Source organism: Cyprinodon tularosa, unplaced genomic scaffold, assembly GCF_016077235.1.
Source record: "Cyprinodon tularosa strain WSP-4 unplaced genomic scaffold, ASM1607723v1 ctg355, whole genome shotgun sequence".
Classification (NCBI taxonomy): Eukaryota; Metazoa; Chordata; class Actinopteri; order Cyprinodontiformes; family Cyprinodontidae; genus Cyprinodon; species Cyprinodon tularosa.
Window position 1 is genome coordinate 1,293,644 of NW_024039069.1, and position 25,930 is coordinate 1,319,573.

At 38.0% G+C, this 25,930-nt stretch overlaps 1 protein-coding gene across 2 annotated transcripts in view; it reads right to left on the reverse strand.

Moving 5' to 3' along the window:
* Positions 1–1,097: 1,097 nt before the first annotated feature.
* Positions 1,098–25,930, reverse strand: part of glra1 (glycine receptor, alpha 1) — a 167,665-nt gene continuing 142,832 nt past the window's right edge. For both annotated transcript variants that reach the window (XM_038295419.1, XM_038295420.1), the window contains one exon: positions 1,098–2,396. In XM_038295419.1, coding sequence (XP_038151347.1) covers positions 2,112–2,396 — 285 coding nt within the window. In that variant the 3' untranslated portion in view covers positions 1,098–2,111. The remainder of the gene's footprint in view (positions 2,397–25,930) is intronic.

Below are 25,930 nucleotides of genomic sequence, written 5' to 3' on the forward strand. Positions count from 1 at the left end.
CCTCCAATGTATTGTATGTGTTCTTCCTATTTTGAAAATCCTAATGAATAATGAGTGAAGTAGATTTCACAGGAAAGACTGCTCTTAGCTACTGATGTTAAGCCAGGAATTTTCAACCTCAATTTATACATTTTTTAACAATTTAGTGTTTTTTGATAGGTGCTAAAATACATTTTATGTCATTAATATAAATAAATCTCTTTTCTAAATCGTATCACAACAATAACATCTATAATATTAATTCTATATTTTCATCTTTGCTTAAAAAACTGGTAATTTTCCAGGATTTTCATCGTTCAAAACATTTTCAAAACAAATAAGCACTTAGGGATATTCTGCATTTACTATGCAGATGAATTAACAAATATGATATTCTTGTGTGCATTAAACAGGGGAAAAAAATGATATCAAGCAAGATTTGGCTCTATTTCTTTTTAAAGACTAGTTTTTCATGCAGTCATCTGCATGCTTTTTGGCCAAAAGTGCCTTAAAGAGGTCATTACCTCAACATTCTCACTATCAATAAAGTGTAGCCACTTCAGATGGAAGAGCAATGAAGTTAAAATTAAAATTGCATATACTGATCATTGCATAGAAAAGCCTGGTGCAAAGCAAAATTATCAATCAATCAATCACATAAACCAGCCTGACCGATTAAACCCATTGCAGTGAAACAAATCAAGTTAATGCATTCTGCATTTGTGACCATGTAGTTCCATTAAGTGTCGAGCTACAGCTGGGTCATGTGGATGAGATGGAGGTAAAGTTCTGTGTTATAATCTGGATGATTTAAGACATGTTGTCCTCTTGCTTGGGATTAAAAAAGGCGGGGGGATGTTGGTGTCACCTTGAGGTAGGGTTGAAGCAAGGAAGCCCTGTGATATCAACACAAGGATGTTTTAGTCTCCAATACAGCGAAGGAAAATGAATCAGACTCTGCAATTTTTTTTTTACTCCGGTCAAGGATCGATCTGGTCTTTCTTCCGCTGATGGCATTGAACTCAAACCTTAGTGATCAAAACAAAATCCTAAAAAGACATCAAACTGCTCACCCTCCCTCCAGAGGAAAAGGTCAGAAATGACGAGATATGCACAGCAACAAGGGACAAGTTTAGTTGGCACGTATATCAATAATATCGATAATAATAAATAAATAAAAAACAACAACAAACAAATAACACAAATATGCAGACTGAAAGTAATTAGGAAATGATAGATGTTTATCACAAGTATTAATCAGCTCTGGGTGTCAATTATGTTTTTAGTTTCTTCATTTTTTTTTCTTTATAGTCCAGCAGCGACAAACTTCAAGTTTCTGTATAGCTTTTGTGGCATTGGCAGCAGGACAGGAGGGAGGGAAAGCTTCGACAAGTGCTTGCAATACATATTTGAAGCAAATCTATATATATATAGAATGCATGATCCTTGCATCAATTAATTTAGTGGAAGCACTGAACCGCCATCTTTCTTTTATTTTTTGGGGGGATGAAACATCCTTTGTTCCAGCTGTCCACCCTTAGAGGCATGGTCCATAACTTTTCCGATTCCGGTAAATAATTATATTACACTGCTGTATGCCACTTTCACCTTTGCTACCCCATCTCTACATCATATTTCCACAAAGAGTTATATATTTGTCTTCACAAAAAAAAAAAAGCTAAAATTAAATACAAGGTCTTTTGTCTCCTTTTGTTCCAGTCGTTTCACTCCCAAATCATTTCCTCTGTGTTCCTTGAAAAGTTTGTTTAGATTTTAAAGTTTCTTCTTCGACATATTGCCACATTCATATATCATGCATTTTACTGCATTGCTATTGCACTGGTCCGGACTGTTAAGGGACATTGAAGATAAAGGAAAAGGGTCTAGGATTCAGGAGCAGGGATAAAGAGGAAAAAGCATCTTTAAATGATTTGGTCAGGTTGGATTTTGAGGGGGCTGCAAAAAGCAGCAAATCCTCGACCAAAGTGAAGGAGAGTAAAGGAGAGGACAAGAGATACGGATGGAAAAGGAGGGCAATATAATCTGCCTTGAAGTCACTTTTGTCTCATATTTTTAACTTGCTTTGCTGCTTCCTTTGCTTCATGTCACTGTCGCCCTTTTCCTCTATTGAACTACTGCTTATGGATGTCCTCACTGCGGATGATCTTGTAAGTGATCCAGTAGAAAATGTTAAAAATGAGGAAGACGAGCGGGAAGGCCACGCGGGACACCGTGTCAATGCGCTTGGCCCGGCTGATGAACAGCTTCTTCATCTCCTCGATGCTTTTCTCGGGCGCTGCCGAGGTCGGAGCGTTGTTGTTGTTGCCCTTGATGGCCATGCCATCCTTGGCCTGTAGGCAGGCAGGACCCATGCCATACCCGGGGAAGCTGAAACGCCCATCGCCCGGGTCCTCCTCCTGCAACACATGCCAAGACTCAGGCTGTTAGGAATCAGAAAAACAAAAACATTACAGTTGAGAGCTTTTTCTGAGTTTAGGGGAACTGCAGAGACATTTTAAACAAATACTAAATTTAAACTGATGAAAAGAAAAAAGAAACAATTGCTTTAGAATATGAAAGGCAATATAACCGTTAATTTTTCAATATCTCTGCTCGAGCATTCAACACCAGCAAATGTCCAAGATATGTTCAGGGCTTTTTATGAATATAGGATCATTTATATTTGAATTTAAAGTTCAAGGTTATGGTTGTGATTTCACATTTGTATTAGTTAAATGCTAAAATCTCACCAATGCTCACTTTAGTTGGTTCCTGTTGCTAAGTCACGTTCGCCATACCTACTTCGATTCTCCTATTGTTTTAAATCCGTTCCTCTTTAATTAGAATTTTGTTTGACATTAAATGTTTATGGAGTTGTCTGCTTACATTTATCTCATCAGTCAAATTGTTTAACAGGATTGAAAAAACTAAAAATCTTACTGTTCCCTGAGAGTAGAATAAAAAGTTAGTTTATCATTATTTGCCTAGCTAGCCCAATAAAATGCTTTATGACAGGGATATTTTTTGCCCTTCATGTTTCAGATCACCAGACAAAGTTGAATAACAAAGAAAAATACAATAAAAACATAATCCAGTTTTAAATAAACATAAATCTTAATTCCTTAAGAAGTGAAAATGTACCCAAAACACCCTGGAACCTATGTATAGATTAATTTGACCTCTAAGTTAACTCTGATCAACCAAATTTATTGAAAAACTGAATTTAATTCACTAACCACCCCGAGTCTTGATTCTAGCCTCACATATACAGGTGCTGTTCATAAAATTAGAATATCATGAAAAAGTAGATTGATTTCAGTAATTCCATTTAAAAAGTGAAACTTGTATATTATATTCATACATTACATACAAACTCATATATTTCAGATGTTTATTTTGTTTAATTTTGATGATTACAAATGACAACAAATGAAAATCTCAAATTCATCATATCAGAAAATTAGAATATTGTGAAAAGGTTCAAAATTGATGGCCCCTGGTGCCACACTCTAATCAGCTAATTAACTCAAACCACCTGCAAAAGCCTTTAAATGGTCTTTCAGTCTAGTTCTATAGGCTACGCAATCATGGGGAAGACTGCTGACTTGACAGTTGTCCAAAAGACGACCATCGACACCTTGCACAAGGAGGGCAAGACACAAAAGGTCATCGCTAAAGAGGCTGGCTGTTCACAGAGCTCAGTGTCCAAGCACATTAATAGAGAGGCGAAGGGAAGGAAAAGATGTGGTCGAAAAAAGTGTACAAGCAAGAGAGATAACCGCACCCTGGAGAGGATTGTGAAACAAAACCCCTTCAAAAATGTGGGGGAGATTCACAAAGAGTGGACTGCAGCTGGAGTGAGTGCTTCAAGAACCACCACACACAGACGTATGAAAGACATGGGTTTCTGCTGTCGCATTCCTTGTGTCAAGCCACTCTTGAACCACAGACAGCGTCAGAAGCGTCTTGCCTGGGCTAAAGAGAAACAGGACTGGACTGCTGGTGAGTGGTCCAAAGTCATGTTCTCTGATGAAAGTAAATTTTGCATTTCCTTTGGAAATCAAGGTCCCAGAGTCTGGAGGAAAAGAAGAGAGGCACTTCATCCACGTTGCTTGAAGTCCAGTGTAAAGTTTCCACAGTCAGTGATGGTTTGGGGTGCCATGTCATCTGCTGGTGTTGGTCCATTGTGTTTTCTGAGGTCCAGGGTCAACGCAGCCACATACCAGGAAGTTTTAGAGCACTTCATGCTTCCTGCAGCCCACCAACTTTTTGGAGATGCAGATTTCATTTTCCAACAGGACTTGGCACCTGCACACAGTGCCAAAGCTACCAGTACCTGGTTGAAGGACCATGGTATCCCTGTTCTTAATTGGCCAGCAAACTCTCCTGACCTTAACCCCATAGAAAATCTATGGGGTATTGTGAAGAAGAAGATGCAATACACCAGACCCAACAATTCAGAAGAGCTAAAAGCCACTATTAGAGCAACCTGGGCTATCATAACACCTGAGCAGTGCCACAGACTGATCGACTCCATGCCACGCCGCATTGCTGCAGTAATACAGGCCAAAGGAGGCCCAACTAAATACTGAGTGCTGTACATGCTCATACTTTTCATGTTCATACTTTTCAGTTGGCCAACATTTCTATAAATCCTTTGTTTTTATTGGTCTTCAGTAATATTCTAATTTTCTGATATGATGAATTTGAGATTTTCATTTGTTGTCATTTGTAATCATCAAAATTAAACAAAATAAACATCTGAAATATATGAGTTTGTATGTAATGTATGAATATAATATACAAGTTTCACTTTTTAAATGGAATTACTGAAATCAATCTACTTTTTCATGATATTCTAATTTTATGACCAGCACCTGTAGAATGTATTTTGACAACATGAAGAAGGCTAGAAGATGTTAAAATGAATACATAACAGCTCAAGACAGAAATCTAGTAATAGATAACAAGCCTTGAAGTATCTCAGTCTGGAAGGGATAACAAAACCATGACTAAGGATATGACACTGCTGCTAATCACACTGAAGCTGTGTTTCTATCCAATTGTGATGCAAATAATGAGCGAACCTATAACTTAGATGTTTTTCCATCCATTGGAGTGAATTACAGAGATGGTGTTATCATATGGTGATGTTACGCTTGGCTGAAGTTAACAGGAAGTAAGCAGGCACTGACCATAGATCAGTGATGGACCAAGGTTTAAATGAATGTGTTGCAATCGGGCAAGTTGTACTTAAAATGATGTCAGCTAGTATTACTAATAGAACACAGCATCCTGAAACACTGAGAGAGAAGTGTGATTCTAATGCTAGAGTCAAGATGCCAGCGGTGGCCAAAAGACCTAATCATTCATGAGAGGTAATTGCTCAGAGATTATTAACACATATAAACATATTGCCATCTCCTTCTCTTTTAGAGGTATTCATGGTTTTTGTTTTGGATAATTCGGTTTTCAGGACAGAACCTTGACAACTACTTTAACTACTTTAATAACATAATATTAATATGATAAATGGATATGACAGGAAAAAATTTGTGTTTTTCTTGAATAAAAAAAAATTGGAAAACAAACCTTCTACTGTATAGAGAGTTAGTAAAATACAAAGCAGGAATATAACAAATATTACCATTAGCAGAGTTATTTTCTGTAGTTTTCTAAAAAATAAAGTGTACAAAATGATCAAACTACAGTCAGTAAATTCTCTGTCTTTGCAGTGGGACATAGCTCCACTTATGGAGGCTGCAATCTAATTATTATTTAGACGAAACAACAGCATTTCATACAATAGTAAATAGGAAATTTAAGTATCAATCTTACCATTATACAGCCTGGTATTTATATACATTTTTTAATTTTGGATGGATCTGTGACAAAGAAAGAAGGGATATCCATGTCCTTTCCTCTCTTCCATAGTTAGACAAGTAAATTAGGTTTAGTTTTAAAGCCTCATCTTACAATGTAATATAGTTACAATATATGCTTTATAATGATATTAAAACGTAATTGAACTATAGTTTGAGGATAATAATAAAAAATTATTTGATTCTTATAGTTCCTCCAGTTTCATTGGGCCATCCAAACACGACCCTACCCTATACTTTTTTAGGCCAATATTAAATCTCTGCATGGTCTTCCAATAATGGAATCCTGTTATTTTCCATTTTTTTCCTTCTGTATTGTTTTTCTCTGCACAAGTGGCAGACAGCTTTGCAAAGGTTGAGCTGTGGAGTGGATTAATAAATAAGCAACTCACCACATATCAGACTATACACAGCACTGATGTCAGACTGGTATGTCTTCCTACCAGAAGTCACAATATGTTCAACTCAGGAGACAAGGGTAGCGGGGATGTGAGTTGAGGTGTTTGAATTGATTCCATTGACTGACATGAGCTGTACTGAAGGTGACGCCATGCACGGGACATTTTCACCCAAGGGCAGTGAGATACCGATAAAGTTATCTGCATTGTCACCCCGCCTTTTCATTATAGAAGGTACATCGACTTCCTTATCCATTTCAGAGAGTTTGGCATAAACACTGGGGGTTTGAGGGAAGATTTATCACTTGAATAAACAGCAGAAATAGCTTCTAAACAACAAGCTTAAAAGTAAAGTAAAATAAAACAGAATATAACGTCATATTAGTCTCGAGTCTGAATATTTGCAGCACTATATTATTTCCCTTTGTGTCAGTTTGGGGAGAGCTTGCAGCAGCTGATCAGAATTTAATCAAACCTTTTCCTTTTGGACTGGAAAAATGAGAAAGCATTTTATGATCAGAAAGCTAGCAGGACCAATGCCTAAATCAGCAGCAACTGCTGGCAGCAAGGGAGCTTAAGTGACGCAAAACCTCTGCAGCAACAACAAATCAAGCCAGCAATAAAAGACGACAGCTGAACACCCCTGTGCTAGACTTCTGGATCTACCATTCCGAAGAAAAGAGGCTAAATATCCAATAAATTGCCAAAGAAAAGGATGAAAATGATCACGAAAACTTAATCAGAAATGAATGTCTTGTCCATGTATGTTATTCTTTAATGAGTAGCGTTCATTTGGTTGTGTGTATCTGTTGATGTGAGCATATACACTTATGCATTTTGCACCACTAGGTAGTGATCCATTTTTAGCAACCGATGTCCCTGTTCTGTCCTTGCATCCACACCAAGTCATCTATTACTGTTAATACAAACACACTCACAAGGAGTCCATGCATTAGCCACAATGCTAGCCGACCTCTGCCCGTCCTTCAGTGACGCTGTGAAACTATTACAGATGCTCCGCTTTATTCTCCCTGCCATGTGATTAATGTGGAGGGTGGAGGGACGTGAGGAGGAGGCGCAATGAGAAGAATTGTCGAGAGAGAAGGAGGAGGTGGAGGAGAAGAAAAAAATGAAAAGGAGGCAATAAAGAACAATAAGAGGGGAAGAAGGAAGCTCTGCACTCATATGCTTCTTTAAAAACAGAAAAAAAACAAAGGGTGGATCACGTGAGCCATTGTAAATATCTCCATTAGTACAGCAAGGACAATAAACAGTTTATAAAAGGAAGGATAGAGCAAATTGCTATGGAGATAAATGCTTTGGAAAAAAAAACGTTTCTTCACTGTCGTGAAGAAAAAACTTGTTCCTTTATAAGAGCAATGTTTCAGTTTTAAATAAAGCTTTTTTAACATATTTGTTGGCGTAAACTTTTCTAACTGTCCTTTGATCATCTGTTAAACCTACCCTGTAAATTTCGTAAAATTATTGATAAAATATGCATTGTTAAATTTGATAAAAATGCGCCTGATTTGATGAGTATTTTGCTCATTACCAAAAGCTGTTTATTCCGCTTTTGGACGTGATCTCCCCTCCACTCTGAAGCAGCAGGACACTGCATGTCAGCCTCTATAAGAAATTCCTGTTGAGATTTGAGCCTTGGTCAAACTAGAAACTAGAACCCTAACGTCCAGTGAGGCTCAACCTCTTAGAGGCCCGATCCCAAACCGGCCCCTAAGCACTAACCCTGAGCACTAACCCTCCATCTGCACATTCCTTTGGAGGGTCCGCCACATTAAGTGCCATCCCAAACCCCATAGTGGGTAGGGCAAGTGGTCCGTTCAGCCCTAAATAACGAGTCTATGTTAAGTACAGGCTCGCTGGAAATTGGCAGCATGTTTAACAGTGGCTTGATGGCGAACAAAACCATGCATTTAAATATAAGTTCAACGGGTTTGCTTCATCTTTATCACACTTCAACAATCAGCAATTGTTTCCTTTGTCTTTTGGCAAAAAATCCAGGTCTGATACCCCGCTGAAAAGCTGTGTCCTCTGTCCCCCACCAGTGTATGTCTGCTGATGCTATCATACTTAGTCAGCGTTGATGATGTCATCGGTGCGACAGAAATCAGAAAAGTAAACAATGGAGAGCAACATGGAAGGCAGCCAGGGCGTATTTAATGTGCTGTACTGTTTTACTCTTCGCCATGTTTATTAAATGCAAGCAGAGTTGTTTTTGCTTGTTATATCAGATGGTGCAATGCCAAGATGTACATATGTTGTGCTAAAAGGCACTGTAGGCAGGCTGTAGGTTTTAAAAGCGGAAGCCCTAAGCCCTCCTTCTCAATTTAAAGTTGTTTAAACATCAATTATCAGTATTAAGTATGTGTCTCATTTTCTCAAATTTTTCATTTGTGGAGTGGGATCTCCAGCTTTCCACAGCCATAACATTGGCTAGTTAGTCAGTCATTACGCAATAATTATTTTAACATAAAAATCATTTTAAGATGTTTTAAGACAAAAAAGTACACCTTAAAATTTGGTCAACTTTTCTGATGTAGTTCTGTGCTTTTCTTTTCAATGCTGTCTTAACGACCAGGCGTCCATTTTATTATGCAGATTTCTAAACGAGAAATGTGGGAAACTCTGACTTTTCCATTTCACAGTTTCCTCGTCCTCTGTTTCTGTTGCCGTAGTAACATTCTCCCCACATCTAACCTGGTCAGGATCAGGTTTTGTTCAGTAAACGCAGAGTGACCTCTGTCTCTGCTCTCTCAATCACTTTGTTTTATTTCCTGATTTAGTTAATAGATTTTTGTCATAGTTTTGTACATAAAAATAAAATAAAACATTCACTAGGTCCGTTAGGCACATTAGTTCTTCAAAAGAAACACGGCATGTTCTTTTGACGAGGATATTAATTCAAAGAGAATTAAATATTTATAGGGCCAGGATTCTACAACTCAGTTGACAGGATTTTCTATTTTTTTGTTTGTTTAATAAGAGTGACATGCGAATTGTTTTTTTATTTACTTATTTTTACAGTAAATGAAGAACTAGTGAAATTATTTTCGGATCACACATAAATAGATTAATTAATTCCATGGGGGGAAAGGCATTACCTTAGGGTTAGGATTAGGATTCATTCAGTGATAACAACTACTTAAGATATTATTTTTTTTTTCTTTTGTAAAAAAAGCTACTCAAAGAGTTGAACAATAAAAAAAGCAGACTAGAAGAGAAGTGAGGGAGTCAGAACCTCTTTGCTTATTCATCTGTCATGCTTTCAGGTCATGTTTGAAGCATTTGTATCCATGCCATTGCAGATGTGATTGATCGAACAGATTAGCAAGAAGCAGAAACAAAGCAGTGTCAGGCCTGTACCGTCTTCTCTGCAAACATTACCCTTGGATCCTTGTTTCAGAGAGACCTGTATTTGCATAAAACACGGCTCATAGGACGCGTCATCCCCAACTAATGCTAGAATCAGTCTCTGCTGCAGCAGCCATATGAGGGAATTCCTTTTCCTGCCTCCTTCTTCATAACTTCCCTCTGCAAGCAACTCCAGAAGAGTGATGAGGAAAAGCATTTCTTTTAAATTTGCCTTTCCTGGTCTTAGGTCTGGTAAATTCATGTGAAATTATTCCCATACTGTTTGCTGCTTTCCCCATTCCACCCATTTTGGTCTATTAAGGCCATTTAAGGCTCTTTAAAATCATAATGAACCAGTTTATTTTATTTTATTTTTTTATCTTTGACTGGATTCTGTGAAAGTATGCATATTTAAATGTGTTTTTTTTTTATTCTGCTTGCTTTGATATGAAGTGTCTTTTTATAGATTAGTAAATTTGCTATAATAACTCAGATCCATCTAGTCGGCAACCCGCAGCTCTTTAGCGTCCCCCATGTGGCTCCCTGGAGCTTTTTCAAAATTTTATGAAACTCTATTTTTTTTTTTTTTTTATGGTGTGCAGGAGGTCAAAAAAAAATGTATAATGTTTTTCAATGCTGTAAACATTTGAATAATAAATAAATGTAATCAATAATTTGCATCATAGCCATAGAGATCAGTGGTCATAACTTGCAACCAGCGTGGCGCAGTGCCAGGCAAACAAAGCGGCAGTTGTGTCTCGGAACATGGATCCCAAAGGGAAAAGGGGAAGATAGCTGATGAGAAAAGAGGATTCAAAGAATGGACCGTATCATTTGCTTTCCTTATAATTGTCTTTTAAATCCCAGATCAAAGAGGTTTCTAGAATTTCCTTCTTTCATCTGAGGAACATTGCAAAAATTAGAAATATCCTGTCCAGGGGTGATGCTGAGAAACTAGTCCATGCATTTGTTACTTCAAGGCTGGACTATTGTAATTCTTTACTATCAGGAAGTCCACAAACTGTAGTTAAAAGCCTTCAGCTGATCCAAAATGCTGCAGCCAGAGTTCTGATGAAAATTAAAAAGAGAGATCATATCTCTCCTATCCTGGCTTCTCTTCATTGGCTTCCTGTTAAATCAAGAATAGAATTTAAAATCCTCCTTCTCACATATAAAGCCTTAAATGGCCAAGCTCCATCTTATATCAGAGATCTGATTGTTCCTTATGTTCCTAACAGAGCACTTCGCTCTCAATCTGCAGGTTTACTAGTGGTTCCTAGAATTTCTAAAAGTAGAATGGGAGGCAGATCTTTTAGTTATCAGGCTCCTCTCCTGTGGAACCAACTACCAGTTTTAGTCCGTGAGGCAGACACTCTACTTTTAAGACTAGGCTTAAAACTTTCCTTTTTGATAAAGCTTATAGTTAGGGTGGCTCAGGTTATCCTGAGCTCTCTCTCTATATTTATGCTGCTATAGGCTTAGACTTTTGGAGGACATAGGGACCCCCATTTCATCATTCTGCTTCATTCTCTCTCTGTTCTCCTATTCTGCAGAATCTGTTTGTTCAATCTCTAACCTTCTGCTCTCTCTGCTTTTCCTCAGAGTAGCTTTGCCTCGTCTGTTCCTGTTTGGCTGTGACGTCATCCAGGAAAGAAACATCAGCTGTGCTGCTTCCATCAACACCCTTGTTTGTAGATGTTGGAGATCGGCCTGTCTTCAGGTGTGGTCCTGTTTCTCTGGCCGTGGCTGGGTGGATGTGCTCTCTTCATCCTCTGGCATGGGAGCTGCCTTGGAGCTCGTCTGCCTGGCTGTGTGTTTCCTGGACGGGGCCGCCTTTTACAGCTGCTTGTATCTCTGCTTCTGTCTCCTTGAACCCCAGTCGGCCTTGGCAGATGGCCGCTCACACTGAGCCTGGTTCTGCTGGAGGTTTCTTCCTGTTAAAAGGGAGTTTTTCCTCTCCACTGTCGCTACAAGCATGCTTAGTGTGAGGGATTGTATTTGAGTCAATGAGTCAATGCAATCAACTGGTTTTCCTTAGATAGAAAACTTTGTATCAATTTGACTGTATGATCTGGTTGAACTGTAAAGTGCCTTGAGATGACATGTGTTGTGAATTTGGCGCTATATAAATAAACTGAATTGAATTGAAATTGATATAATGCCGAAGAATTGCCTGCATTTTTGCTTTGTAATGAGAGGTTGTCAAAAACATAAAAATAAAAATTTGGAAAGGCATTTCCAGGGAAGGCAAGCTAAATATGCAGCTGACCACCAAGTTGGAAGTGAGATAAAAAGTGCAATTGCAGAACTTCTGGATAAATTAGAGGAGCGAAAAGATAGATTTAAGAAGTGGATTGCATCTCCTAACTCCACTAGGAGTTGGAAAACCATCCACAGATCAAACAGGTAAGTGGTAAGTAGGTGTGAACTTTCTTCAATTTTTTCTCCAAATCCTAAAAATATAAATCATACCAAGGAACCATGGTTGCAGAGGATGTGGGATTTCAGGGTTAGAGAGCTCTGCTCTGATGGATGTCAGTTCCTGCTTGGTTCATGACTCGATCGACTCCTCCCAACAGAAACACGTCCACCATAGAAAAATTCCTTTATTGTGTTTCTATAATTTCCTCAATGCAACACAAGACAACAGCGCGCAGTGAATTCCACGCAGTGAGAGCGTTCACTGTTCGTCCGTCGCCTCATGCTTCTATGTGACATTTGCTCCAGGATAAACATTTAATCATGAATGCTAATTATTGCATATTTGAGCCCACATAGTCCTTTTCTGTAGTGGGATAATACACTTAGAGCCTGTGCTGCCATATATAAAACTTTTACATTTTTACGGCTCCAGACAGATTTATTTTTCGTTTTTTTGGTCCAATACGGCTCTTTGAGCAGTTTGGGTTGCCGACCCCTGGACTAGCCAAATTGATTAAAATTTTCAAGCAGCTGTAATAAAAAAAATGATTAAAAAAAAAAACAAGAAAAAACCCCACTCTATTTTTAGGCACATATTGCAGGTATATTTTTGATTTTTGATAATCTAATAACCTACATTTTAGTATTCTGTCAGAAGCTACCATATGTGTTTGGATTTTTTTGTGTTTGTTTCTGAAAAGTGCAATCTTAATGTCATTGTTTTTCATTAGAACTACTAGCCTCTGCGTGTTTACAATTGTGATAGTAGAACAAAAATGCTTTCTATTCTAACAGCATTTGAAAAAAAACATTAGTTGCCAATTAGATGGTTTATAATCCTTGTTATGGAAGCTAAAATAAATACTGGTCCAGTCTTGTTTGTTTCAGTTCATTTATTTTTTTAATTGTTTGTTCAAACTGATTGTTAGTCCGAAAATTAGTGAGGAAGAGGCGGCCAAGAAACTTTGGACTCCAAAGCAAGGCAATAGATCTGCAGCTGAATTAGTGATTGATTTTCGGACCCTCACTGCTGATTCAGGTTGGAACACGCTTTTCCTTAAAGGAGCATTCCTTCACTCCCTATGTGAAAAACTCAAAGGTGAACTTACTAGCCGGGATGAACCAGACACTTTAGGTGATCTCATTGCCTTAGCTATCATCATCGACAATAGACTGCGGGAAAGAAATAGACTCAAGCCATTGCCTTCACAGTCAACCTTTGGTTCGGAGGTTCCCCTTCCACAACCTCCTGTCAATCCTTCTCCCCTTCTTCCTCAGGAACCAATGCAAATCTAAAACCTACAGAACCGGATCACTCCACAGATTTCGCTCCCTCTTTGTGGTTACTGTTACCCCACCTCCTCAGACTGTTTCCATGCCCAGTGAATGTTCATCTCATCATCAGATGGAACTCATGCTCATCTCTTTACCTGCTTTTTCAGTGAGACTTTGCATTTGACTGCCTGCTGTACTCATCTTCCATTCTGAATAATAAACCCTTCAAGTAAACCGATTTCTCCTATCATACGTAATTGCTGCTGCGCCAGAGTCTTGATCCACAATGTCAATAAGACTGTACATATGGACAAGTTAAGATGAATGGCTAGATACTATAAAATCATCTTCTGACTTATGAAGAAAAAAAATTATGAGCCTCTGTGTAAAATGATTTTATGTATTTTGATGAATCCCTAAAGACGGATCACTTTAGATGCAAAGTATAAATTACAAATAACTTCTTTTGATGCTCTTTTAAGGAATTATTAGGTGTCTAAAGGTCAATCTTTGTTTCCACAACATTTCACTGCACAAATAAAGAACACGCAAGACAACATTTTTTTTGTTAGGTTGTACAAGAATAAGATCCATAGAGATTACTACAATTCAATAGTTATATAAGGAATACTGGATGGGAACATACTGAAAATAGGTGGGCCAGATGAATCCATTTCACAGCACTAAATGAATGTTAACCTGTATTATTAAGGTTCATTTATTCCGATGTCCAAGCAAATTGAATTAGTTAAATGAAGGTTACTGAAACCATGAGATGCTTCAGGAGGGGTGTGAGGAATTTCTGGTATGAAAGCCTATGTAACTGATAGTAATTAAATGATGTTTAAAAAGTTGCAGCAGTGAATCCAAACTAACATTTGGGAAATTTTTAACCTGGCTGATTAGGTTTCTACGGATATTTCTGTTATACGCAGTGCTACATCCTTCATCCGCTGCTTCTCTGTTGGTTTTCACTGGAGTCTCCACTTGCATGAAGTGGAGCTGTGTTAATGTCTCTGGCTCATCAAGCCACTGACCTGGAATGATTATCCACATGATCTGCTACGCTGTCCTTTCCTCTTCTCTCTTGTTTTTTTGTTGCTTTTTTTCAGATCTGAATAACATCTAGGTATGTCTCAACCTCCTCATATTATCAATTGATGTTTATTGGAGCATAATTAGTATTTTTTAAGGCTTTTTACCAAACTAAATCAACACAGACACAGAAATAAGTTCAGGTAATAAAAAAATAAAATAAAAAAAGGAAAACTTATGGTAGGAATTTAGAAAAATGCAAAACATCTTCCAACCTCAATTTCTATAGTAATAGTTATTTCTAACGGCAAAAACAACATTGACAGCTAATAGCACAGAAACAACATATTTGACACTATCAAACTGGTTTTACAATATGGAGTTTTAATAATTAAGTTGATTTCAACTTCTCTAAAGTGTAAGCACCTCTAATGGCCACTTGGTGGCCTAAAATCATCCATCCATTCAGTTTCTGTCAAGCTTATCCCAAGCAGGGTCACGAGGGGTGCTGTTGCCTATCTCCAGCTCTCTGAAAGAGATTGGGGTGAGGGAGAACATGCAAACTCCATGCAGAAAAACGTCGGGCCGGGAATCAAACCCCAGTGCTACCAACTGCACCATAGAGAAGAAAATTTAGCGATAGAAAATAATCGAATCACCTGACCCAATATCATGTAGACACCTCACACTGGTGAAGAATCCTGCTGTTCCTCTATCAGTCTAAACACCAATGTGTTCTTATGCAAGAGATGATGTGCATGAAATAATTATTAAAATTTTGAAGCCTTTATCAGTTTGCATCAGCTGACTGGCCCAGTTGTCCCCCCCTTGTCGGCGGGTGTGGAACCAAGAGCCAGGTGACCCAAGAGAAGAACTAATGCCCAACTTACAGTAGCAGATTCTCTCACCGTCTGTCCAAATCCAAAATGCACCAGAAACCTGGGAAAAAGACTTGTTACCCTACAGTTCTAATTTCGGTAGGTCGTCGGATTCCAGCAGCGTTGTGACCGTCCAATCACAGACTCAATTCAGTGGCGCATCAAATGTTTGTAAAGTGAGTTTCTCAGCAGTGACAGCCAATCAGGAGCTTGTGGGTGATCTAAACTCAGGGTAGCAGGCTTCAGCTTGAGCTGCTGTTTTCTGCTTGATCCTAGTGATCGACGACTGTCAGTGTACTTTAGCGTAACATGTTTTTGGACAGTAAAAAGTGCAGGGGACAAAAAAGTGACTTTTGAAAAAATGCAGGTGACATGTCCCCCATGTCTCCTCCTCAAATTACGTCCGTGATGATAAGGATAGCAATAAAGCTGCCACTGTTTCACAATAACTTCAAGGAAAGACAGAAATTCTGCAGGACACAGATGAATGGACAGCAAGATAAGCAGTCCTGTTTCTGATTTTTTTGGTATATCTTCGAAAGTGACTTTGAGTCCTGTGTGAGGCCAATAGCCAAGATGATTGTGTGGCATTACTCCTCAGTCAGAGTAGAGGGGTTCCCCTTGTTTCTGCTTAAAGACACTTCCGTGACAATAGAATATAATCACAACATCTTCAGACAGACCTTTACGTATAATGTTTCAAGGAACTTTAGAAGAGCAACAGACCACCATACTTAACAATCGGGTGCTTCCAACAATTCTGAACCAATTTATTATGAATCTGTGTATTACCAGAATCAATGATCCATGTCAATGTCCAATAATCCATGTCAACAATAAGGTAAAAATGAAGTTTCAGAAAGTTTCCAGCATTAAACTTTTAATGCTTTGGTTAAAAAAAGCCTCAGATCTTAATCCAACAGAGGATGTGGGATGGAATCCAGGTGGAGAAACCCACACTGCAAAAACGATCTAGAAATAAGTAAAATTTTCTTATATTAAGTGTATTCACTCTGAATTTGAGTGGGTAAATGAGACAGTTTGCCAATGGAATGAGTAATTTTACTCTTAAAATAAGATAATTAGATAATATGCACTTGAAATAAGACAATGCAATTGTGTTTTCTTATTTTAAGTGTAAATTGCCTTGTTCCATTGGCAAAATGTCTCTTTTACCTCCTCAATTCAAGAACAAATGCACTTATTTTTAGAAAAAAATGACTTATCTAGATTTAGATTTTTTGCAGTGCAGACTTATAAATTGTGATGAATTCCACTGACTAAGCAAGACAGAATCTGTCATGATCTTGGCGCTGATGGTTTGGTTTTTTCCTTTGCTCCGTGCTCCCCTGTCTAATTGGTTCTGCGGCTGATTATCGCCGATCATTTCCACCTGGTTCCTCTACTATTTAAGTTGTGTGTTTGCCTCCCATCAGCGCCAGGTTATTTGTGTGTTTTTGTGATATGTTCCCTAGCATTCTGTAGTCTGCCTGTTTTCCTGATATTGACCAGTTTTCTGTCCTGAGGATTTCGAGTTTTTGCCTCGCCCCTGTCTGCTCAGTTTGTCCTGTCTGATCCTTGATTCTACCGGCTTCTGAACCTAGAACTGTCTTCTGACTTCGGCCTTGGATTTCCCTTCTGGACTCAGTTGCTGCTCGGCGTCTGCTGCTCGCTCTCTTGGATCTCTGGGCGCCGTAACTGCGGTCAAACCTCCATGAACGGACTGAACTTTGAATCAGGTCAGTGACTTTGCTCCAAGTCGTGTTAAGCTCCATATCCAGTCACTGACCTGTATTCTCCTATCCCTGCAGAGATCCGCCCCGCAGCAGACAAGCAGCCCCGCGCACCTGTCTGTTAATAAACGCTTTGAACTTTCCCACTGCCTGTCTCGCCTAGAATTCTGGGTCCTACATTCTGAGATCATTACAGAATCACCATCAGTCAGGATATGGATCAGAAGTTGACATCCAGCAATTCTAAGAGGATCACAGAAGTTATGAAGAACAGAGTTAGTGATTCTAATATCAGCAAATTCACTCATAGCATTTTGCATAAAAGGAAAATAAGAGTCTGAACAAAGTTGCATTAATACCACAGACTCTTAGTACTGAATTTAAGGCTTGCAAATGTTTTATGTGAAACTGTTTGAAAGTGCATTTTTTAATTGGTTAATTTTTAGTTGTAGAAAAGAAATAAGAATGAAGAATTGCAGAAAATGTGCCTAATAAAAGTGACGCCCACTGCAACAGTTAAAAAGCTGTTTAATTTGGAGAGTTTGAGAGTGCTTCACACCAGTTGACTGCCGACCTGTCAATCTGCCAGTTGATTTTACTCCCATTGCTCAGAAAGCCTCTTAATCTCTGTATTCTCTTATCTGCCTTTGTTCTCTGAGCTACCAAACAGCTGGAGAGATCAAGACAGTTGGAGCAAACCAGCATGTACAGCACACACCACCAACACCTAATCACAGCTAACGAGACGATTAAAGCAGATCAATCGGGAAGCGAGCTTCCCTAATGAGATGCTGTCATCTCCAGGTGTGATGGCGACTCTGATCCCTTTCCACCGACCGACTCTCCAAACCTGCAGCTTTTTTCCAGAGAACAGAGTGAGTCAAAAACTGTCATCATTGGTATTTATTAGTGATCTAAATAATTGGAATCAAATACTCAAGCTTCTAAACACCAGAGCAGGACACAGGTCGTTTGATTCTACTACTTATATGAATGTTACCTGCTCTTGATTTTCGCTGCAATTGAGGCCATTTACCCTGTGATGGCTTGGCAACCTGTAACCTGTTAAGAGCGGCTGAGAGTTGGTCATATCTGCTAGAATGCTGCATAGATAAGTGGACAAACAGACAGACAGACAGACAGACAGACAGACATTCATGTGGTTGTGAATTTGGATTACCCAATGGTCCTGAAGACTGACACCTTCCCTTTTCAAATCATAGGTTTTACATGAAATTAAGCTCCTAAAATCCGAGTGAGGCAATAAAACCATTCCTTTAGGTCTTTGAGAGCCCCATAGGCTGAAAGACTTTTAATACCTGATGTCAGGCCCCCAAAGTCTGTGCTGTAGGGATGCTCACCTGGTTTGAAATAGCTGAATCAAATGATTGGCTACCTAGCAAACATCTGCAGAATCTCATGATATGCGTATATGAGTTGGTAATTCCAATATTTCTATTTGTTTGGATCGAACGTGGGATCCTTTATTGGCCTTTTGTTTTAAACATCAGCACTTTGTCTTAAATTAAAACTTCATTATGCATTTCTCTTTTCTAACATTTATGGGTGAATATGTATGAAATATGTATCAAACTAATTGCAGGTTTTATCAGATTAATTCTGGTTAATGTTTAAAACTGTTTTACTGGTTATAATTAAACAGTAAGTCATTAAAAATATACAGAAATTTCTTTTGTTTCTTTATTTGTAAGACCTTTTTCTCATCGTTATTGATTTTGACTGAGTTCATTTTTAAAAATTATAAGACGACTTCATTCAGGAAATTTAATATTAAATGTAATGTAAATTTGTTACATTATTTTTTGGGGTAATCCAGGATGGTATTAGTGTTAGTATTCTGGAGTGAGCATTCTTCAGAGTGTATAATTCACACAAAGCTGTGTTTCAATGTAACCCTTAACCAGTGTAAAACTCCACATTTGTATACCTTGCTCTTGATAATTGCAAGTAAAGACCATTGTGATTGAAGTGGAGATGAGAGGCAGTCATGTTCGACTTCCCTCCGATTCCTAAAGAAGATCACACTCTCGTTCAGAGGGGAGAGCTTGTCTGTATTAAACACGCGAGTTGCTGCCAGGCGGGCCGATCTGTCAAGGAAGAGCCGAACTATTGATCTGATCCCTGCACAGTTGCTTTGCTTTCCCAGCAGGGGGGGTGTCACTCTGCCTCGACACACAGAGGGAGCCACATTGCCTTTTTGTTCTATGGGGCTGCAGAAGCTGCTCCTTCGATGCCCTCTTGCTCTGACTCTCTAATTAAACAGTCTTCTGCAGGAGGACAGTCTCAGTCTGACTGTTCCTCCTTCTTCTTTCTCCCTAGACTACCAGTGCCGCTAACAAATCAATAAAGCAGCAGGGTAGAAACCACAGAAATCAGCACAACGGGGACCACTTCATCTGCTGCAGCTACCTGCATCTCCACGACAGGCTCACGTTCAACACTGAAATACGAGCTGAGGTGCAGCAGTGGATTTATGTCAAGGCAGGGACAGAGGCAGTGAGGCATGAATTCTGAATTACATATCTGCCAATTCAAGCCAAGCAATCAAAAGCAGACACATTTTATCTGGGTTGACATTCTTTTAAGAAAAAAAAGCTTCAGTGTCCCTTTTAGAAATCAAACCTAAATGTCCGCTCTTTTGATTTCGCTGCATGCACACACTTCTACAGGGTGCACTTTTGAAGACAGTAGCATTAAAGCCACAAAAACCCTGGAGGACATTGTTCAGTCAGGTCACATATCTGACAATATGTGGACTAACAGTTGAGGGTACAACAGCAATAACCAAAACATCCATAGGGATATATTCAGGTGTAAATGTACAATCCAAATATGTCACACCGATATACTGATTCTCTCTATGCTTCATCCCTAACTGGGCTGAGAGATTTCCCATAAATAATACATTCACCGAAAAAAATAATGAGCTGTTAGTGTCAATGTCTGTCATACTTGCAATTCCCTCCTGCAAATCCACTGAGATATCGCTTTTAAGCATGCACCTGAACACAGCAGCATGGCCATGCAGGAGGTAACAATCTGCACTGGATCAGTGTCGCTCCCCATCTACACAGATGGTGCTTAAAGCTGACTGTTGGTGAGTTTTCGTCCCCATATGGTCAGTTTAAAGTTCAAGCCCTGTTCAGAATGGACAAATAACCCAATATCCACTAACCTCTGGCTTGGTCTGCGAAAAGAAATGGTACATTAGCATGAATCTCCAATTCAAATGAGTGCAGAGGTAATGGGTATTTATTGGGTCGAGCTGCAATCAGCAGAAACTGTGCATCACTGTTTCCTGTAAAGAATGGAAACAAGCGTGAAACTGCTAAGGAGTTCTATGTCAGAGAATTTATTTAGTTTTTCAAGAAAAACAACCTAAATCTGTTTTTCCTGCCATGTTAAAAACCAGAATCCCAAAATCACATTAGGTTAGATACACATTATATACACAACCGTATGCCAAGCTGGCATGTTGATTATATATAAAGTTTATCTCAAAACCCCAGAATCTGAGTGGCTGTATGTTATTTGCATTGCCTGTATCATATCCCTTAATGAAATAATTTTTCTGTGCAGACGAGAGCCGATCCGATATCATAAATGTCATAACGTCATAAAATGACTAAATATGCTTTTTATATATTTTTTTACAAATTAACTTTCCGAAGTTGCTTAATCTTATTTATTTGTTTTCTTTTTAGCTGTTCTTATGAGCTAATTATTTTTGCTTTTGCGCATTTAGTTTTCGAATAGCTTTATAATTAAATCTGGCATTGAAATAATTTTCCATTGTCTTTGTTATTTATTCTGTTTGATTGATTCGTTTTTTTTTTATTGATATATATCAATATAGTAAGTTTTTCCTTGAAACGTTGTGATATACTTTGAACCCATATTAGACACACTAATATGAATATTAAAAATGATCATTAAGTCATATTAGAGTTAAACTCTGTGGTTAATTTGAAAATAGCTGCCCACAGTAGATGTTAAAAAGGCAGCACTCCTCAGATCAAGTTTATCATTTCACCCCTTACCCGTATTTTCCATTTCACCTGTGCAGATTTGAATTAAAAATGGTTCAAGTCCCCTGTCACTGTCTTTTTTTCCAAAGCTTTAGAGTCAAACGGAGGTGAAGGAGTCGTTTCCTCTAAAGAGTGCTTCAATTACACAACGCTGAAGGGTCATCATTGAGTCTCCTCTCAATGACAACTAGAGTGACTGCCTCCTCCAGCTGTGAGGGGGAGAAGAATCAGGCAACTTAAACACTTGTTAGAGATGTGTATTTGCCAGAAAAAAACATGTCTCCACTTCCTCTTCTTCTATTTTTTTTTGACAGTATCTGCATGTTTTAGCCTTGATTTCCCCAGTCTGCTGGTTTCTACATGCTGCAGTGACGCTTTCCTTTGAGCAGAAACCTGACTGATAGTCCTCCCTAATGGATCACATTAGAGTCACATTAGAAGGACTGGCCTGGGAGGTTAATTAAGAACGCGACGCTGGAAGCACTGTCTGTCTTTCTCTGCCTGGCTGTGACAGAGAGGGGGTTTTCACCATCAGCAGATTTATTTAATAGCACCACAGTAAGGATTAATGCTTACCATCTTATTGAGGGTGCTCATCATTTGTATATTGAATCATCTTCTTCATGTTTTTTTTCTTTTTTTTTTTTAAATCAAACGACACTTGAATTAGAGTAAAAATACCAGAGCGGCTGAATCTAACAAATTCTTGAATGATGAGTTTTCCTTCTCTGCAAAATTATGCAAAGTCCTGCTTCAAATGCAAATACCCTCCATCCTTGCGGTGTTTCCAGAGTTCCTTGAAGTCTGGTTTTTAAATAGTTTATATGAAGAAGTAGAAAAGCTTCTTAGTGTTTTCACCTGTCAAGGTTTTGCAGCGTAAACTGGTGGAATTAAAATACTTTGATGGCTTACTGCGCTGAAGTCAGTGCAACATTATATTTATAATGTTCTTGTTTAAAAAAAAAAAAGAATATTAAAACATTTGTTTGGAATTCAAAAACATTATGATAGACAGAAACTAGAAAATTTATAAACAGGAGAAGGGGTATTAAAAAAACGCCAAACCGGCCAAACCTTTTGAAGGATGGAAATGCTAATTGTTTTTATGCTTTATGGCATACAATAAGCCCCAAATTGGGTTCACAAAGGACATTTTCATTCTGTTTTAAACTAATCATTTAATAAAAATAAGAAAATAATTTTGGAGCAGATTCTGTAAAAAACTGGAGAAAATAAATCATGTTATGCAAGAACTAAGAACCTGAACTCATCTATTATTTAAGCAGATCTATTACAAATAATTTATCAACAACTAAAAAATGCTGTCAGCTGTAAAGTCACCTACATGTTGACCTTTTTCAGAATGGATAAGCATCCTTGTTATGGCACATAGAAACAGCATGAATTCACCTCCTGCTTTTATCAAACAACCACAAAAGAAAAAACAGACAATCATACCAGATGTTTGTAGCTCAAAGCTGGCAGTTTCTCTTTCCCCTGCTGTTGAAAACAGAGACAGTCCAGACACCCTGAGAAAGAGATTATTTTTCCAGAAAGTGCAGCAGTAGTCGGACTGTTTAATCCACCACTTCACCTGCTGTCACGAGTCAGGGGATTGGGAATGATAACAATGGGATTAAGGATTAATAGATTTCTACATTATCATTTTTCCCACTCCTGCCCACTCTCTCCTACTGCCTCTCTACAGCTCTTTAGATATTTTTATAAGTGGATATCAAGTTCTGCTCTTCATTATTTTGATGTCAACTTTAGATGTCATCACTGGGAATCACTGTCAACACTTGGTCTGTTCTCTAAAATCATAGACACCTTTCCTTAAACTTGAGTAAATGACAGCCTTTTAGTAGAACTCTAATAAGAAATCGATTGTGATATTATTACTTCCAAAACTCCCTTGGATCTAAAGTATTTTGTAATTTATTATCTGTCAGTTGGTTGCCTCAACTGCAGTAAGACTCCATCCAACGGGCCGAACATCTAAATGGCAGGCTAAATGCATGAACGTTAAAATTACAATCTTGACATTTACAAAACTATAAAGGAACTGAGTGATATAATGCTGATAAAATGTACAACTCTCTCTCTGAATGCTAACTTAACTTGGCCTGACAAGCCAGACTGACTTACACCATATGTATTCAAAGCACAGCTAGTCAGTCTGGGCAAGTCTAGACTCTTCCCAGACCAGCCACAGTGTGAGAGTTAGGAATTTTCAATGCCTCACTATTTTCTTTGACCTCCTGATTGTGGCCACAACTGAGCAAAGTTTTATTTATGTCTTGTTATTATGTCCTAAATGAGTTGGATACACACTAAAGTGGAAATGAAAAGCTTAACCAAACTAAGTTAATTTATGAGATTGAGTCAATCAATAGGTATATTGCAAACATGAAAAATAAAAATATGACAGAAAAAATTTAGAACTGTTTAAAATTTGTTTGGCAGGGTCATTGCGATCTTGTATTACTCTAAGCAGTGTTGTCACAGGGTTGGTTGGAACTGTAGGTGCCAGTTGAATACTTTGGTAATACCAGCTATAACCCAAAACCATAAAAGACTTTAGACATTTGGTATGATGGAAGACTAAGCTTAAAGGACACTAGAGGATCCAAATCCCATTGCTTGTGCTTTTAAAACAACTCACCTTGTGACTCTATTTGTGATAAGGAGAGAAAAGGCAGGCTCTGATTTATACGGATCTGATTCACTTATTCATAGCTCTAGATCAAAAATTATTTTCTAGTAAAACCTGAAAATTAATAGATATTAAAAATACAAACAATTATGCCCTGTTATGCCTTTAGTCTATTAGTTGAAAGACAATACTGTACATGACATTTAAATAGTATTTTCTGTGTATGACAATTTCAGAAGGGTTTCTGTTTAAAAATTCAACTTGAAAAAATGTTGCTCTAAATCCTCCCCCTGAAGCCTGTGTCTAATCTAATCTTGTTTCATAAGAATAGTCTCATACAGAGGTAGAGCAATACATTGCAGTACAGACATTTCTGAACAATATAATTTTCTATTGTATTGACATCGGCCCATACGTGACTTATTAGTGCATTCAGCCGCCATGCTTTGAGATCATGTGAAGGGCATCCATTGTCACTCAATACATTTCCTTACCATTGTCAAAGGTTTTTTTTGTATTTCTAAACAGATGTCTTCTTTCAGTTTAAAATGAGAATTGTGTAACTTTTTTTTTTATCATTCTGTCATTTTCACAGCAGCACCTAGAGCCAAAAGTGACATATGGCATATGCCAGTTAGGAACCGGTGCATGCCATTCAGGAACCAGCTTATGCCAGTAGGGAACTGGTATATGTTAGTTGGGAACTGGTTTATACCAGCTGAAAAACCAAATATGTCAATTTCGTCAAAGGTCATACATTGGCGCTGAATTTCCTTTTTTTATTGACATATATATTTTTGTATTCATGAAAAAGTACAGTTTATGTATGTATTTGTAAATGTGTCTATGTGTTGAAAAAAACAGTAAACAATCATACCACCAAATCTTGTCATTGTGTTTGCTTTGACAATGTAACTAAATGCTCAGAAAACTGCAGCATATTGGCAATATTACATTATGAAGTAGATTGCTTATGATCTGCTAAGCAATAGCCTAGCTGCCATTCCTCTTATTCATATGTGGTTGCAAACAACAGTTGATTACCGCCCCATACTGTACAAGAAAAAGCAATAATTGCTCCAAGAATGGATCCCCAAATAATCTGTAATGTATAACTGTACACCCATAGTTGTAAGTTGAGTTGGGCAGAGAACAAACTTTCTTAGGTAAAACACAAGTCGCATTTGTACACAATAAAATGATACATAGCAGCATTAAAGCGAGCAGTAAAAGAAAAGTAAATCAAAGAGAAATAAAATCCTTGTAACATTCACTAAGATGAAGATGACTGCAGGCTAGTTGTCAATAAGACAGCATAACTTAAAGTACTTTTCAAGCTTTCTGTTTAAAATCCCTGTATTTTTTTCATATTGCAATAAAAATCACAGGGTTGCAGCCCTAATTCTTTACATGGTAAAATGATGTAAGGTAAAGTCAAAATGCATGGCTATGGTAATGCTAACTTGAATGGTCAAATCAAACCTTCACATAGTCTCACCTTAATCCAAATTCTGAAATGTGGCATCCTGATTTAGCTTTTATCTTACTGAGCTCCTGAGGACACTGTGTCCTCATAAATACATGAGAATGACTCACATCTGATACTCGCATGTTATGTCAGATGGAATCAAGCAGCTTAAGTTAAATCAAACATGAACGCATGCCCCTTTGACACCAAATTAGACAACAACACTCAGAAATTCAAGCATGTTCCCAAACTTTGAAAAAACAAATCTGCCCCTTTGCTCTGACACTAACATTCGTATCCAAACTGCTTTGATTTCATATTTGTTTTTATGTGCAGGTGCATTGTTGCCTTTCTTGAGTGTTTGAGTTTTTGTTGTTTTTGTTTTTGCTCTGCACCCAACAATGGCCCCTAGCTTCACAATCAGCCAGTGCATCAATATTCCCTGCAGGCCCGACAGCTTTACCCCTTATTCAATACTGCCTGCCTGGCACAGATAAATCCAACCAGACAAACAGAATGCACTGATTAAACACTGCAGCTTTGAAACAAACTACAAGAAATTGGAAAAAAAAAAAAAAAACGTTAACGTGACGTGTCATTTTCTTTATAATTAATATATAAACTAATACAAAGAAATAATAAGTCAATGGTTTCTAAGCTCCCTGATAAGACCGAAAATGTTTTTTTTAACCACAAGATATATGAATGGTCAGAGTCACAAATAAAGATTTTTTTTGTTACATTAAGCCCACCCGCCTAATCATCTGATGTTTATATTTTCTATTTA